Raw genomic sequence first — 16,284 nt, 5'->3', positions numbered from 1 at the left:
AGCGCGCAGACACTGACGTGGGGCTTGGGCTGGATCCGGTCACGCCTTCGCTCTCGGGTGACCATGCGGCCGCCGTAGTCCCTGACGCTCCCTGCGAAGGTGCGTGCCTGTGCCTGCGTCCAAAAAACACATTCCGCATCCCCCGGACGTGCCCTGACCGCGACAGGCACGCGACACGAGCGGTCGTATGGCCGAAAACAATGTCGCGGGCCCGCCTGAGAGCTTCAGCAGCCGGTGCTGGGCCCCGCGTCAACATTTCGCCGAAGATGCCGGAATGTGCTCTGGGTAAATGTGTGCGACCGTAAACCAGAGTCTATCAGTCCATATCTTTACTAGTAATCAGCTCAGAGTACATCACAAACCGACAAAAAATATACATGTGGAACGTCCTCATGCGATAGCTACTGGCGTTCGCTCCACCTCAGTGTCTTGCAATCCTTATCACGGAGCGACCCGCGTGACCGGGGTCCATTCCTACCCTACGCGCAGCCACAACACCACAGGGCACTGAGGCACTCAGTAAATGTCCCATTAGCTGAGATGGTTCGGTGCCGCAGAGCCTGAAGCTTCAGGGCGTGGTCATTCACCGCGCAGTTCCCTTGTGCTTCTTCCTGGTGCACTGTGCATACGCGCGACAGACGCCAGAAGACACCCGAGCCTGGAGCACAGGGGTGCTAGAAGCCCATGACGTCACCGGCGCCCTTCCTGTAGTCCATGTTGCCGTAGATGGTGCCGTCCTCCTGACTGAGGACGGGCACCACCGAGCGCTGCTCCCACTGTTCCATGTTGTGGCCCTTGTCGGACAGGTAGGCCACCGTTGTCTGAAATTGAGACGCGCCTCTGAGCGGGTGACTGGCAGTGGCCCCCGAATGGGACAGCTTACCTAGCTAGGACAGGAGCTGAGCCGGCTGAGACGGTAGCTAAGCTAGCTGTGACGGGAGCTCAGCCAGCTGTGACAGCCCAGCTAGCTGGAGCGGAAGCTGAGCCGACTGAGATAGGAGCTCAGCCAGCTGTGACGGTTGCTCAGCCGCTGGGACAGGGGCTGAGCCAGTTGGAGCGGAAGATGAGCTAGCTGAGACGGAGCTGAGCCAGCTGTGACAGCTTAGCTAGCTGGAGCGGAAGCTGAGCCGACTGAGTTAGGAGCTCAGCCAGCTGTGACGGTAGCTCAGCCGGCTGGCACAGGAGCTGAGCCAGCTGGAGCAGAAATGAGCTAGCTGGGACGGGAGCTCAGCTAAGTGATGGAGGAGGGTGGGTATCACTGCTGACTCGGATCCACACCTGTTCTAGCTCTCGCTCACGCGTAGAAGGGTGGCGCGGCACCTCACCTTTGTGGCTGCTTTTGCGGACATTACCGTGGGGCTGGTCTCGCTCACCATAGCTTAACACATGTTCGGGTGGCGGTCAAGTTGACCCTCGGAGGTTGTTCCATGATAATTTCCAAACATTGCGACGTAGCCACGTCCAACTTTGCAAGGTTGTCAGCTATCACATAGCCAATCTACTGGTCTAAAAAGGCTGATATATCTTGTAAGGTCGCTGGCCTGTACCAAGTCAAAATCAGGCCATGGCTGTCAACTGTCAGTGGTGGTAATTTATACCTGGGGAACCGTCAATCTGTTGCAACAACGGAGTGTAAGACGAAGTCATCACACTGAGGTAGTCTCAATGATGACGATGAGATCTCATGATCATGAGATCATCATGAGATCAATGATATCAATGAGACGGCTGAAATAAGGATTACGACTTCCCGTCTGGTCAAGGTCAAAGTCATTTACTGGAACCTGCTTGATGGGTCAGCTTTTGACGCTCATTTTGGATTTCTTACTCACAAGAATAGCAAAATACTTGCGATTTTGAATTTGTGAAAGGCAGAGAAGGTAACTGGCTTAAAACGATCGCGATCAACCTTTTACTTTGAAGAGCATACCACCTCGGGGGGTTCTCAACGCCGCTTATGAATTCAAATATCACAACAACCCTGAAGGCTTTCGGCGATTTTCACTTTCTATGGCCCAAGTAAGGTCGCACGCTTATAAGTACCCCGGTGACTTTTCGCGAAGAAAAATATATCTAGGTAAGAACGGTTGCGTGAGGTCTGAGGGCACTTCGGACACCGATCTGGAGTTTGACCTTGTTTGACCCGAAAGTCTTGACCAAGGGACATCAATATGTGACAAATATCAGTTCACGTGGAGACATAACTAAATTGTGGGGACATTTCAGTGAGGTGGAAGACAACTGAGACTGCGGGGTCAGGTGTACGACCCGAGCAGGTAGTACTCAACTGGCCACCCTGGCGCGTGTTAAGATCACTCGAGACGTTTGCGGCTGGGAAACAGCCCTAGTCAGCGTGGCGCACTGGCGGCCGGCCACGCACCTGACTCCACCACACAAAACAGCACACACGCACCGGAGGAAAGTCAGCGTCGTAGTTGAGCGTCATCGGGAACAGCTGGTGGTGAATCCGTGGGAAGTCAGTGGCTTGCTTCAGGTCTTCGCCCAGATACAGGTGACGGAAGGCCGTCTGGAACGTGATCAGGTGCGTCAACAGCCGGCGGGTGGAAAATTGGAGCGCAGCGCACGCTGAATCGGCGTGTATGCGCATTCCCTCAAAAAGATGTAGATACCAGCCATGTTTGCGTCTGCGACGCACACAGAAATACCAACGGTGAGCCAAAGCTCCGATCGCTGAATCGCACAACCAACGAAGAACAGGTGAGTTAACACTAACCACCAGCCACCTGCATCGGAAACTAAAACGATAACCGAACTGCATTGGAAAGATCCCGTCGTCGTCCCATGGCCGTCTTATCGCATGCCCCAATATCCCGGCACGTCAGTGGTCTGTTCCGCAGGAGAAGAGTTCCGTCAGTGGTCTGTTCAGCACTCCCGAGAACGATGACGGGGATGTGCGCTCTGCCCAGTTCAGCTGCGTCCAGCCGCAGCAGTTCCGCAGCACCACTCACCAGGGCCGTGGCGGAGGTGATGCGCGTGCCACCAGCCCCTCCCGTCACCAGCCGCACGTCACCAGCCGCGTCCACAAACAGCGACGGGCACATGGACGACACCATCATTTTGCCTGCAACAGAGCGGCACACGTCAGATACCGCCGCGTCTAATCGAGGAAACTGTTGGACACCGCACGCTTACCGGTATGCCGGAAGCCAGCTGCCATCCAACACGTGGAGAGCGTGTGGACCACTCAACTTCATTCGAGTGTGAGAGCACCTCCACGGGGTGCTTACGTCAGATGACCGACACCGTGGGGCACTGACCTGGCTCGATGAAGTTCGTGGGCGACGGCGGCAGGCCGAAATAGTTCTTGGCGCCGGGCGTGGAGAAGTCGTCCATCTCGTCATTGAGCAGAATGCCTGTGCTGGGCGACAGCACCTTGGCGCCGAAGTGCAGGTTGACCGTGCTGGTGACGGAGACGGCGCTGCCGTAGCGGTCGATGACGGACACGTGCGACGTGCCGGCGTCCTCCACCGGCGCCACGTGCACGCCGTAGTGGTCCGGGTCGTTGTAAGTGCGGCTGTCGTCGATCAGGCCGCGCACGAACTCGGCGTAGTCCGGCGATGTCAGGTTCGCCATCAGCTGGCGGCGGGGCGGTCGTTCAGAGCTCGGGACGGACCCGTCAGCGGCACGGCACGCGCAGCGACACTGCACGGACGACACCGGTCAGCGGCCAGTGAATCCCCGCTTACCTCGGAGATGTCAACGAACTTGGGGTCGGCCAGGTCTGTCCGGCGCGCGTACGCGTACTTGAACGCCTCGGCGATCCTGTGATACATCAGGTTTAGTTCTTCCTTCGTCTCTGGAAGGCCGAATAACAGCATGAGGAAGTGGAAGACGTGGAAGACGGCGTTCGGTGCGCGTGAATGATAGTCAGGCGGTGCGCAAGTCAACAAGTCAATCACAATAAGTCACAGCAGCCAAATTTCCGGAAAGAAATCCTGTATATCAAGGCAGTATACCGTAAATCAAGTCGGCAATGGTGGTTCCGACAACTTTGACGTTCTAAAAAGGCAACAGACGGAGCCGCTGGTACACACGTCTCGGTGACTTGCTTCAGCAAAAACAGCAGGCGTGTTCCTGCGTGAATTAGCTAGACATACCGCACCAACAAGATCTTATGATAGCGACGTTGGGAGCGTCGAGTACCCTAAGTTATTTCTGCATTATTTTACGCGAACTATTAGCGCTTTTCTCGTCATTAATGTTTGATAAAAATACATCCACTCACTCGGCCTGTTCTTGCCGTACTGGAAGCCGTCCAGGATATTGAATACGAATGTGAGCAGGGAGCCTGACCCGGGCGGGGGCACGCCGTACAGGGCCATGCCGCTACTGAGGCGCGTCGAGGTCGGCTCCACCCAGCGGACCCTGCAACAGGCGCGCGCAGTGCAGGGACACGCGGTACAGGAACACGCTGTACAGGGACACGCGGTGCAGGAACACCTCGTCCAGGGACAATCGGTGCGGGATAACTAGTGCAGGACTGACCGATGCAGGAAATACTGGTGCAGCGACACCTAGTGCAGGGATTATCTATATAAGTATATCGAATGAAAGAACACCATGCACACGGACACCTGGTACAGAAATGCCGGACACAGGAATACCCGCCGTAGGCACACCTGGTGAGTGCGGACCTACACACGGCAGACGCGGAACAGGGACAATCTGCGCAAGGGTACCTGACACAGGGACACTTCGCACAGGGACAGCCACTGCAGGGACATACAGGGACACCCAGGGCCGTGAGTGGTATCGCGAAGCACAGGTTGACTCGCAATTGTTTGGGTTACCACCAGTTGTCACCACACGATCCTGCGGGGCGAGGAGGCCAATGACAGCTTCGCAGCTTTTATTCCACTCATCGTGTGTGTGTGTGTGTGTGTGCGTGCGTGCGTGCGTGCGTGCGTGCGTGCGTGCGTGCGTGCGTGCGTGCGTGCGTGCGTGCGTGCGTGCGTGCGTGCGTGCGTGCGTGCGTGCGTGCGTGCGTGCGTGCGTGTGTGTGTGTGTGTGTGTGTGTGTGTGTGTGTGTGTGATTGGGGCTTTACGACGCACTCAGTTGCTGAGGCTATACGGCGTCGTCTGCCTCTCACCCTGGCAGGAAGGGCGGGCACCGCGGGGAATCGAACTCCGTACCTCTGGTTTCCCAGACGCGCAGTGGATTAACACAGACGTGTTGACCACTACATTACCGGCACCCTCATTCCACTCATCAGCCAACAGTGGCGAGGTGCAGCGATACAGAGACATTGTTTCGGCTGGTGCATACGGACGTCAGACGGCTCCATGATGAACACATACGATACTGCCTCGCCATACATGTTGCAGCAATTAACTGCGTTCCCCGCCGTATCGCACGAAAATGGTCTATGTGTGAGTACCTACAGCCGCTAAACGATAGCTAGTTTAACATAATTGTTTCACGCTGACAAAAAAAACATATTGTTCTTACTTGTAGTCTTTAAGGTCTTGCAGAGTGATGATGCCGCCATTTTTCTGGATGTCCTCCACCAGCAGCTTTCCGACTTGTCCGCCGTAGAGGGCGGCGGCGCCACCGTCGGCGATGGCCTGCAGCGTCTCAGCCAGCTTCGGCCGCTGAATCAGGTGGCCCTCCGGGAACGGCTCTCCCGATGTCTCGTTGAAGAAGACAGACCTGAAAAACGGCTCTGAGGTCAACAAGCCAGCTGAAGTATGACATCATCGCCACGAAGCGGAGATGTCGCGTGCGGGTTATAATACGTTATTCTGGATCTAAATACAGTACCCATGACTTCAATCATGCGTATCATCACACATCGGTTTGGGAAAAGAACGACACGCAACATATGTACACGTAACCATACATAACTGAACATAACAATGATTAAAACCGACATTTCATGCAGTTTTGTAGTGATGCCCATTCACCTATACCGTACAGTTTTCTGCGTCTCCGTCTGCTCTGATCCCCGAGACTCGACAGCGGTTTTCTTAAATGCCTCGAAATCCGTGGCTTTTGCATGACAGCGAGTGACCGTCTCCAAGCATCGAACCACGCGATTGTTCATTTTACTTTCTGTGTTCTCCTTAGTCAGGTTCTGTTATTTCCATGTCTCGACACGCTGGATCATCGATACCACGACCTGATTTCCACCGGTGTTCTTTGCTCCGCATTTTGAATGTTTATTGCTCCATCGCGGTGATATCCCATTATCACAAAAACGCGCCTCACCAAACAGGTTGCTTTCAAATGTCCAGTAACTCAAAGAGCAGTTCAAGAAGCGCGTTTCTTATCGGTGTAAAATGCATGCTGTACGACCAGCAATTCTTGAAGTCATCACCTTTTATAAAGTACGGCTGCCGGGCTAGGCTACCCCAATGGAAACTGCATCATAACTCAGGTCAGGCTCATTTGACCAGAAACCCAGCTTGAAATAACGTGCGATGGAAATATGTACCTGACTTATCCCTCCCATCAGCCAGTTCTCGCAGCCCTCGTTCATCGTCCCGGCGTGCCTACCTGAAGTACTTATCCTTATACAGATCAGCTTTCTTCTTCTGAAGGTGATTGTTCTGATGTTCGTTGATTCTGTAGCCAGTCCGACACAGCTCGATGCTGGGCTGAAACAGCTCCTTCCAGGCGATCTTGCCGTGCTTCTGGTGGGCCGCCCAGTAGCCAGCCTACCTCTCCCGGCACGCCAGCGGCTCTCCAGCCTGAGAAGACCAGCACACGCGCACAAAAGGGTCAGGACAGACAGAGCACCTCAGACAGGGTCAGGACAGTTAGAGCACCTCAAGAGAGGTCAGGACAGGCAGAGCACCTCAGGCAGGCAGGCAGGGCCAGGACAGACGGAGCACTTCAGGCAGGGTCAGGACAGGCAGAGCACCTCAGTCAGGGTCAGGACAGACAGAGCACTTCAGGCAGGGTCAGGACAGGCAGAGCACCTCAGGCAGGGTCAGGAGAGACAGAGAAACGACAGAAAAGGTCACCCCATACATGACACAGGACTAATATAGACACGGCCATCTCACGCACATCTGGCAAAGTATGTGTCTTTACTTGGTACAGCTTTCTCTCCAAGGTCATCCATGGAAATATACGTGGCGCCCTACACCAACAGACGTCTTGAATACATGCAGAAGGCGCGCAACCACAGACTGCACGCAATATGAGAGAAGACGAAGATCTAGCACGGGCCACGGCTTGGGCTTACCCAGCTGTGCCTGGCCCGGGTCCTTGACAAACATGTCGCGAGTGGCGGCGGCCGGCGCCGTCTCGCGCGCCACCAGCGCGGCGGCGGCGCGCGACGGCCGGTCGTATAGCGTCATCAGCAGGCCGCCGCCGATGCCGGCCGACTGGGCGTTGATGACGCCGATGCAGACCAGGGCTGCCACAGGCCGCGTCCACAGCCGTGCCGTTGCGGCGCAGCATCGTCCTGCCAGGCGGCGGCGGGAGGGGGCACGTCAGAGGTCACTCGCAGTGCGACGGCAGCCGTGCAGTCCGCATCTGGCCCTTCGCAGGAGGTCAACCACGCTTCTCGTGGACCAAACACATCACAGAGTCTCGATAAAATGTTCCCAGATGGCCAGCCAGTGGAAAATTACACCGCAAGACCAAGAGATAGCATAGACCGATCGCAAGATCATGATATGGTGTGTACATGATGTAAACCCAAACGGAGACTTTGACTATTACTTGCTAGAAGTGTATCACGCCATGTTTAATTCTACGGAACACATAAGGGCCGATCTCGGCACACGTCCCTGAAACATCTCGGCACTTCCCTGACACACTCACACCCTGGTCTCAACACACTTCCCTGAAACATCTCGGCACTTCCCTGGCAGTCACACTCCGATCTCAACCCACCGCTCCCGTACGCTGGCACCCAGTGTTGGCGCCCTCCCACGAGACACTCACAGTCCTATCTGGGCGCACTCGTCGGCGTCGGCGACGATGGCGGCGTGCTGGAACTGTTTGAGCGGCGCTGCCGACGGCGCCGGCCGCCTCTCCAGCGGCGGCGCGCTCTGCGCGAGCGGGTTCATGTTCGGCAGGCCTGGGGCGAACCGAGGCACGCTGAGGCGGAGCGCTCGCCGCGCGAGGAGGCCGCGGCGATCAGCTCAGGGGTATGGCTTCAGCGGAGTCGCGTTCAACGTGTGACGTTGGACGCGGTCTGCGTAACACATCGGCTTTCTGGCTCCGGCGATCTGAGAGGCTGTCTACAGCGTTATTTAGATGACCGAGAGCTATGGCCAGGCAAAGCTTCACCTACGCTCACGCCTCTTCATGTACAAACATCCGATCAACGGCGCAGTGCAATACAAAGCCGGGCAGACGTCTTTGATGAGTTGTGATTGGTGATTGATGGATTCATGATAGCCAGTGATGGATGCTGATTAGTGCGGAGGAGGGCGATGCTTTATATTTCTACTTACCGAATCCCAACGATAACGCTATGGAGGTAATGCATAGAATGAGGAGAACTCCCAGTATTACGATATGGCTCCTCTTCACCACACACCTGAAACAAAAAATAATGTCAGCATTTTAACGTTTCCTGTCCGACACAGTGCAACTCAACAACGTGCACATATAGTCGCATACTCAAGCCGAGCTAACCGTTTACCCGATCGATTTATGCTATTGGTCGTTTAATGCCTACATCCCTCATTATCTCTCCTTGAAAAACATGCTCGTATCCATGGACAACTCGTGCAACGCTGAAGCATCTTGACACGAACAGTGGCACTATCTTAACCCTGGCAGTTGTTTTTAATTGAGCTCCAAGAGTTAAGACCGTCCCGCAATTCGAAGAAGTGATATCATATTCGGTGATGGTTATCAAGATCTATGCCATGTGTGCATGTCATTGACATTTTAAAATGTCAGCCTGCCAAAACCGGTCAGACACCGGCATCATGACTGCTTGGAATCCCAAAGGTCCTGTTCCGAGCAAACCTTGAGCACGGATTATTCCGCCCCACTCCCTGTTCGCCCGTGCTCCGCAAACAATGAGCTCGCTCACTTACGGTTCCGCGCTCCCTATCCGTGGAGCTCACTCACTTACGGTTTCGCGCTCCCTACCCGTGGAGCTCACTCACTTACGGTTCCGCGCTCTCTACCCGTGGAGCTCACTCACTTACGGTTTCGCGCTCCCTACCCGTGGAGCTCACTCACTTACGGTTCCGCGCTCTCTACCCGTGGAGCTCACTCACTTACGGTTTCGCGCTCTCTACCCGTGGAGCTCACTCACTACGGTTCCGCGCTCTCTACCACGTGGAGCTCACTCACTACGGTTCCGCGCTCTCTACCCGTGGAGCTCACTCACTTACGGTTTCGCGCTCCCTACCCGTGGAGCTCACTCACTTACGGTTCCGCGCTCTCTACCCGTGGAGCTCACTCAGTTCGGGTCCCGCGCGCCCTACCGATGAATTCGGTGATAGTAATTCAGTTCTCCCACTCAGTTCGGGTCCCGCGCGCCCTACCAGTGGATTTGGTGATAGCAATTCAGTTCTCTCGCTCAATTCGGGATCCGCGCTCCCAACCTATGGCGAGGAGGCATCTGCCTATATAGTGAACAAACTGAACTATGACCTATGGCGAGGAGGCATCTGCCTATATAGTGAACAAACTGAACTATGACCTATGGCGAGGAGGCATCTACCTATATAGTGAACAAACTGAACCTATGGCGAGGAGGCATCTGCCTACATAGTGAACAAACTGAACTATGACCTGGGCCCAGGCTGGCCAGAATTTTGAAACTGATATATGACCAACACCGCTTCCAAAGTTTCTTTAAAATCCCTTCAACGATGCCTTTCCTGCAAAACGGTCAGTCACAGAATAAAAGTCCTTCTTTCGAATATTTTCCTCCGGAGCTCCGGCCGGTCGTCGGCGGCCACCGCCCCAGCCCGGCTGCTGCCGGTCTAAGGCAGCCGCCACCCGCCCGACTGACAGAGGGCTGATCGTCTGACTGTCTTGGCTGCATGCTTTGTGGACAGGCAGCATTTCTCACTGGCGTCTAAAATAGGTGGGACGCCAGCTGTAGAACTTGCCACTGAGCTACTTACCCGCCGCCCCGCCACAGCATTATACAAAATCTCGAAGAACTAAGTGCTTAGGAACGTTTGGTCCACCGAGCATTCACTCGCCCCTCGTCCAACTCCACCGAGCATTCACTCGCTCCTCATCCAACTCCATCGAGCATTCACTCGCCCCTCATCCAACTCCACCGAGCATTCGCTCGCCCCTCGTCCAACTCCACCGAGCATTCACTCGTCCCTCGTCCAACTCCATCTAGCATTCACTCGCCCCTCGCCCAACTCCACCGAGCATTCACCCGCCCCTCGTCCAACTCCACCGAGCGTTCACTCGCCCCTCACCCAACGTCACCTGATTGGTCCCCTTTTGCGTGTGGGACGAAGGTGCAGAGTCCAGATTTTTCCCGGACAAGCTGCGTAAATCCGTCGTAGCGTTTGACGTAACCCGGCATTTCAGGAGAAAATTAGGCGTTTCATTTACTGTCAGCCGTTTCACATAACCCTTCGGTAAGATTAACACACCGCCATCTGACGGAATAGATAAAGTCAAATGCCTTTGAGGCTGCGGGCATTTATGTGATCACCAGTCTTTACGCTAGTTCACGATGGAGCTGATGTTTCATAAATGACCACCATTACTCATTGAGCTTTCCGTCTCATACGATGGGACTCTGATTGTCCTAACCTCCTCAAGAGCCGATCGTACGGTTCTCAGCCGTGCCAAGCTGCGATCGGCCATTTGTTGCATAGTGCCAGACTCAATTTCGGGGCCGGTTCCACGCGTACACGGCGATCATATCACGCTGCCGGGGCAGGCGGGTCGCCAAAGGCGGCTGGTTTGACAGTAACAGGTGACGTAGCGGAGGCGGGATAGCCCGGTCCAAGCAGGAGACACTAAAGGTGGGATCGTCGAAATGGGCGAAACAGAAGTCCCGAACCTGAACCTCAAATCTAGAAACAGTTAGGAACGACATAAAAGAAAAGGCGAGAAAATGAAAACAAACAAAAATAAGAAAAAAAGAAAGTTCTTTCAAAAAACTAGTTTCTTTTTTGTGGCTAAACACAAACACCGCTGAAAAATGGAAGGGCAACAAGCTTCTTCGAAACCCTGTTAGCGTGCGGCGAACAAACTTTGCCGTTTGTCTGTCTACTGGTTGACACGGGGTGCGGAGTCAAGACGTGCAGACGAACGCAGCGCGGCATTTGACGCTCATGATTTTGCACTGTTTTGCCCCTGCTCTGAACGCCCGCCTGATGAAAACACTCGCCCCTGAAACGAGAACTTGAACGAGTCACGAAATGCCTGCCGAAAACTCACGACATTCCGATGGCGGTCGTTAGCCCGGTGGATACCAGTGGCTACCAGTGGCTGCTCGGACTTTGAATGAGTCGTGCACTTTAAACGGAAGGGGATCACACGGCCAACGTTTGAAGCGTTCGCAGGCATCCTGTGAAACGCCCAGCATTCGCCAGGTATGCCGGACCACACCAAACGCCTACGACATATCCATCTTGCACAAAACGAGCTTATCCCAAAGACACTATGAAACATGGCACCTTCAGCGGACAGGCAGAAGAACAAAGGCTATAGACAGACAGAGCGTAGCTTTGGGTTATAGAGTGTGCTGGAGTTTGTCTTAAAATTTCTTCATCCGGCCGCTGCACATGGAACGATGTAATATTGCCATGTGCAGGATGAAGTAATGCTGCCCGATGCGCATCGAGAAAGATGCCCGATGGGATGCGTATATCAACATGCATGCTCTAAGTAGCACAAAAGTTGAACACGGATCGATTCTGAACAAGCGTGAAAAGTACGGGGCAGCTAACATGGCTGGCCCACCCACCTTAAAAAGTGGGGTGCCTTTGTCTCCTTGCCCCCTCCTCCACTGCTCCTACACCCACGTGGTGAGTGGAGCTTACTCCGTGCGTCTGTGCGGCGCTCGCGAGGCCGCCCATGCGGTGTTCGTCCCACGACCATCCGTGTGCAGCAGCGCGGCCTGAACACCCCGTCACGGTACACCCCGTCCGAGACGGCCTCAGCGTGCGCACAGGACGACACGGCCGCCGCCGACCCTGCCCAGGTCTGCTGGCGTCGCAGCGCTGCCAGCGACAGCTGACCCCGCCCAGGTCTGCTGACGTCATAACGCTGTCAGCGACGGTCGACCCTACTCAGGTCTGGTGACGTCGCAGTGCTGCCAGTGACAGCCGACCCCGCTAAGGTCTACTGACGTGGCGCTGCCAGCGACGGTCAACCCTGCTCCGTGCTGATGACGTCACAGCGTTACTTCTGCCAGCCGGCACTCAAGATTGTACATGTCCTTGACGATTGGCATCGTCGCAAACAAGCTGTGCTAAACAAACAATACGCTTTGTAACGCAACGCCTGTTGAAATGGCGGACGGGTGCGATGTGTGCTCAGAGTGGTTGCATGAAGCGTACCTTGTCGCCCGTCAGGACGATTGGGGGATGCGGAAGGTAAGGCAGAGGTGGCAGCGGCCTCCCAACTCCACTGAAAACTGGCGCAATTCTGACATTTTACCGTGGGAATGTGCTCATTCGGCTCTCCCAAGCTTAGCCACATCACGATTTCTCAGTGCAAACACTGGTCCTCAGCAACGGTTACCATGCCATTAACCAAGTAGCCAGTACGCAAATGACGAAGTAGTTACCAATAACCGGTTTACAGTACACTTCCGTGGCAGTGCTGTCACCCAACTCGAAATAAACCGATTAATGAAACGCAGCAGCTTTGTACTGATGCGGGGACACCGGAGGTTCTCCCAAGTGGTGAAGCCTGTAATGATCTTTGATCGTTTCACTCGATTCAACACCCACGTGCACAATAATATCTTTACAAAATTTACGCTCCCCTGTAATGCAGAAACCAAATGTGTGTGACAGGACGTGCTATGCCATTTCCTCCAACGGGTAGCCGACTCCTGGTGCGTCCGCGGACTTGTGTGCGGGTACGTCTGCTCGGGGGCTTAGGGAGCATCGCCGCAGACTGATACCGTAATCCCACCTGAAGTGCATAGCCAGTACCCTAACCAGGCAGTGTCACCGTAGGTGCGGGATCTGCCCCGCGCGCCCAGCGGAAGTGTGGCCGCGTCATCGCTGTCCACTTGACCCCCGACGTCCGAGCCGAGGCGGCCAGTAGCCGCCTGCCAGGTTTTGGTGCCGCGGCGCCGAACCATCGCCGGCGGTGCCGAGCTGAAGGGATGCTGGGGATCCCCTCACCGCATGCCGGTGATGACGTGCACCAAGGAAGTGTTTGTCGCCATTAATTGCATTGCAAATCGGTACCGACTACAGGAAACCAACCTTTGTCGGCTACAGACCTGCACCCTCGCATGCGGGCTGATGGTGGCGCGATGACCGTACCTATATATATATATATATATATATATATATATATATATATATATATATATATATATATATATATAGGTAGTCACAGCGTTGAACCGGCAGCGAATAGTAAAAATCTGGGTCTCCGAGCGTTACTTTGTCCCCATGCTTTGGGAAGCTCGCCTGGGCGGTCGGGAACGGGAGACAGCTGTAAGCAGGACCCCGCGTCTTGTACTGCGGGTCTATGTACACGCAAACTGGGCACTCCCGTCCGGTCCGCACTTTCCCAAACGCCAGCCACTCCCGGCCGGGTCCCATTTTCCCAAACGTCGCTAGTCACACCAGGCAAGGCACCGTTCGCTGGCGCGACCGCTGCCGCCGCCGGACGGCGGCCAGCCAAGCACCTGTCTGCCCCGGCACCGGTGTACCTGTTGGTGATCCTGGACTTGGGCGGCGTGTCTTCAGCTGAGCGCGTCGGCAGGTCCATGTTCCAGTCTGTGATCTGGCTGTACGAGTTCTGGGCGCTCCTCCAGCTTGCGCTTCTTGCGCGCGTGCTTGCGCTCGCTCTTGCTGGGGTTGGACGACGGCATGGCCGAGTCCAGTCAGTCAGCCCACACGCGACCACCTGGGCGTGTCCGCGCGCTCTGCGGCCCCCACACAACGGCTCCAGGCGGGTGCGCGGCGGCTGGGCGCTATGGCGGCGGTCCACCGGCCGGTCCACCTGGCGTACTGCGCCGCCGGCTGCCGCCTCCCGCTCACCTGGCGGTGCGCCGCCCGCGCGCGCCGGCGCGTCACGCGGCCGGCGCCCGTTCCAGGCGCCATGCCACCGGCTACGGCTTCGGTCCCGCCGGCCCTGGCTTCGTACGCGCCGCTCTACGCATGGAAAGGCGGCGCGCCGGGCGGGCCGCGCGCAAGGTCGCCCGCGCGGGAAGAGCGCGTGGTGACGAAACATGCTTCGATGAAGACGGCCGGGCCAGGTCAGAGACCAGTGTATTGACAGAGTGCACACGTGGGTGCTCGTCAATTATTGATCCCGTTGTTTAATGTCACTAGCCATTCAGATGTCAGCGCCGGTTGCTGGCGCGATGCCGTGGCAGCTCACCGCGCCCAATTATTAAAAATTATCCAGTTGGCTTTATCCCGCACCTGCCCCAAGATGGAACCATCGAGTGTCTGATGGAATGACACCCAGCTCCCGGCGGCAGGGGCTGACAGGGGCTGACAGGTGTCTGGCTGGCTATCCGACGGGATGACACCCAGCTCCCGGCGGCAGGGGCTGACGGGTGTCTGGCTGAGTGGCTGACGGGATGACACCCAGCTCCCGGCGGCAGGGGTTTGGCTGTTGTCTGGCTGAGTGTCTGACGGGATGACACCCAGCTCCCGGCGGCAGGGGTTTGGCGGTTGTGCGGCGGAGTGGCTGATGGGATGACACTCAGCTCCCGGCGGCAGGGGTTTGGCGGTTGTCTGGCGGAGTGTCTGACGGGATGGCACTCAGCTCCCGGCGGCAGGGCTGGCAGGTGTCTGGCTGAGTGTCTGACGGGATGACACCCCAACTTCTCGGCGGCAGGGCTGGCAGGCGTCTGACGGAGTGGTCTCACGGGATGACACCCAGCTCCCGGTGGCAGGGGGCTGGCAGACGTCTGGCTGAGTGTCTGACGGGATGACACCCAGCTCCCGGCGGCAGGGGCTGGCAGGTGTCTGGCTGAGTGTCTGACGGGATGACACCCAGCTCCCGGCGGCAGGGGTTTGGCGGTTGTCTGGCTGAGTGTCTGACGGGATGACACCCAGCTCTCGGTGGGCAGGGCTGGCAGGCGTCTGGCTGAGTGTCTGACGGGATGACACCCAGCTCTCGGCGGCAGGGCTGGCAGGCGTCCGGCTGAGTGTCTGGCTGAGTGTCTGGCGGGATGGCACTCAGCTCCCGGCCGCGGTGTCTGACAGGCGTCCGGCGGAGCACGACCGTCGACTCCTCGGCGGCGGTGAACGCCCGCTAGCTCCGGAAGTCTTGAGAAGCCGGCTGTCCGACCCAGCGCCTCAGCTTAGCTCTAACCTGAGCTCCATCGAGGCCTGGTGCACATACGATGGCACGCTCGCATGACTGGACAGGCTCAGCCGGCACTGTGGACGCAGCGGCCGGTGCCAGCCAATGATTTGGGAGGGTTCTTTGGCTACCAGTGGACTCCTTCCTTCGGAGAGAAAAGGAAGTGGCCCCCTGAACGGAATACATTTCTCTACAAAGTGACAGCCTTCATAAGCGCCAGTTCTGACTTCCCGCCCCTCCCTCAAGGATGATCGGGTCAAAGCAATAAAAGCTTTTGACAATGCAAATGAGCTGGTGATGAGATTCCAGTAGTTGCACGCTTCAGCTACAAACACACGTATGGAAAGTTTCAAAACAAGTAACCGCACATTGATGGCATGGGTGACGATTTCACAATTTTTTTGGAAGGCAGAGTGAAAATCGTCAAGAAGGGTCATGAGGTCGAAAAACTCCTGGGATTTCGGCCACTATATGTTCCAAACACCGCATCTTTAATATCTCCCATATTCTCCTTCCGGTGGCGCAATCACGCCGTGGCTTTGGGAGTTATTCCTTGGCTTTTGGCTGGCTACTCCCTCACAAGTGGGTCCCGAGCAAAGCTCTCCCCCGATCTCCAGCCAACAGTGCTTATTCATAATGAGTGAGCGAAGGAAATGGGCGAGTTAACGTAATCATACAGGCGAGACCAACTCCGAAGACGTATTGCTCGTTTGCTCGTCTGTTTGCATGAGACTCGTAAATTTGCAACGATCCCGAAAACGTATTGCATCGACTGACAGAGCCCCAGAATACATGCCTAATTATGCTGTGTGAGACATCAGAGAATGATTTATTCATGCCAACCACATAAAAAA

At 56.0% G+C, this 16,284-nt stretch overlaps 1 protein-coding gene across 1 annotated transcript; it reads right to left on the bottom strand.

Annotated features, from left to right (window-relative positions):
• Window positions 1–314: 314 nt before the first annotated feature.
• LOC119112401 (scoloptoxin SSD14-like) lies at window positions 315–14,045 on the bottom strand. Its single transcript, XM_037236583.1, is given in 14 exon segments — window positions 315–821; window positions 2,414–2,527; window positions 2,970–3,082; window positions 3,279–3,597; window positions 3,708–3,817; window positions 4,247–4,386; window positions 5,471–5,671; window positions 6,518–6,678; window positions 6,680–6,711; window positions 7,212–7,392; window positions 7,394–7,433; window positions 7,919–8,054; window positions 8,434–8,519; window positions 13,821–14,045. Coding segments are annotated over 14 exon segments (1,839 nt in total). The 5' UTR covers window positions 13,880–14,045; the 3' UTR covers window positions 315–674.
• Window positions 14,046–16,284: the final 2,239 nt, after the last annotated feature.

The sequence above is a fragment of the Pollicipes pollicipes genome, unplaced genomic scaffold, assembly GCF_011947565.3.
Source record: "Pollicipes pollicipes isolate AB1234 unplaced genomic scaffold, Ppol_2.1 Scaffold_7261;HRSCAF=8764_pilon_pilon_pilon, whole genome shotgun sequence".
Lineage (NCBI taxonomy): Eukaryota > Metazoa > Arthropoda > Thecostraca > Pollicipedomorpha > Pollicipedidae > Pollicipes > Pollicipes pollicipes.
The sequence above is the reverse complement of the archived record's forward strand: the minus strand, read 5'-3'. Positions and strand labels throughout refer to the sequence as shown.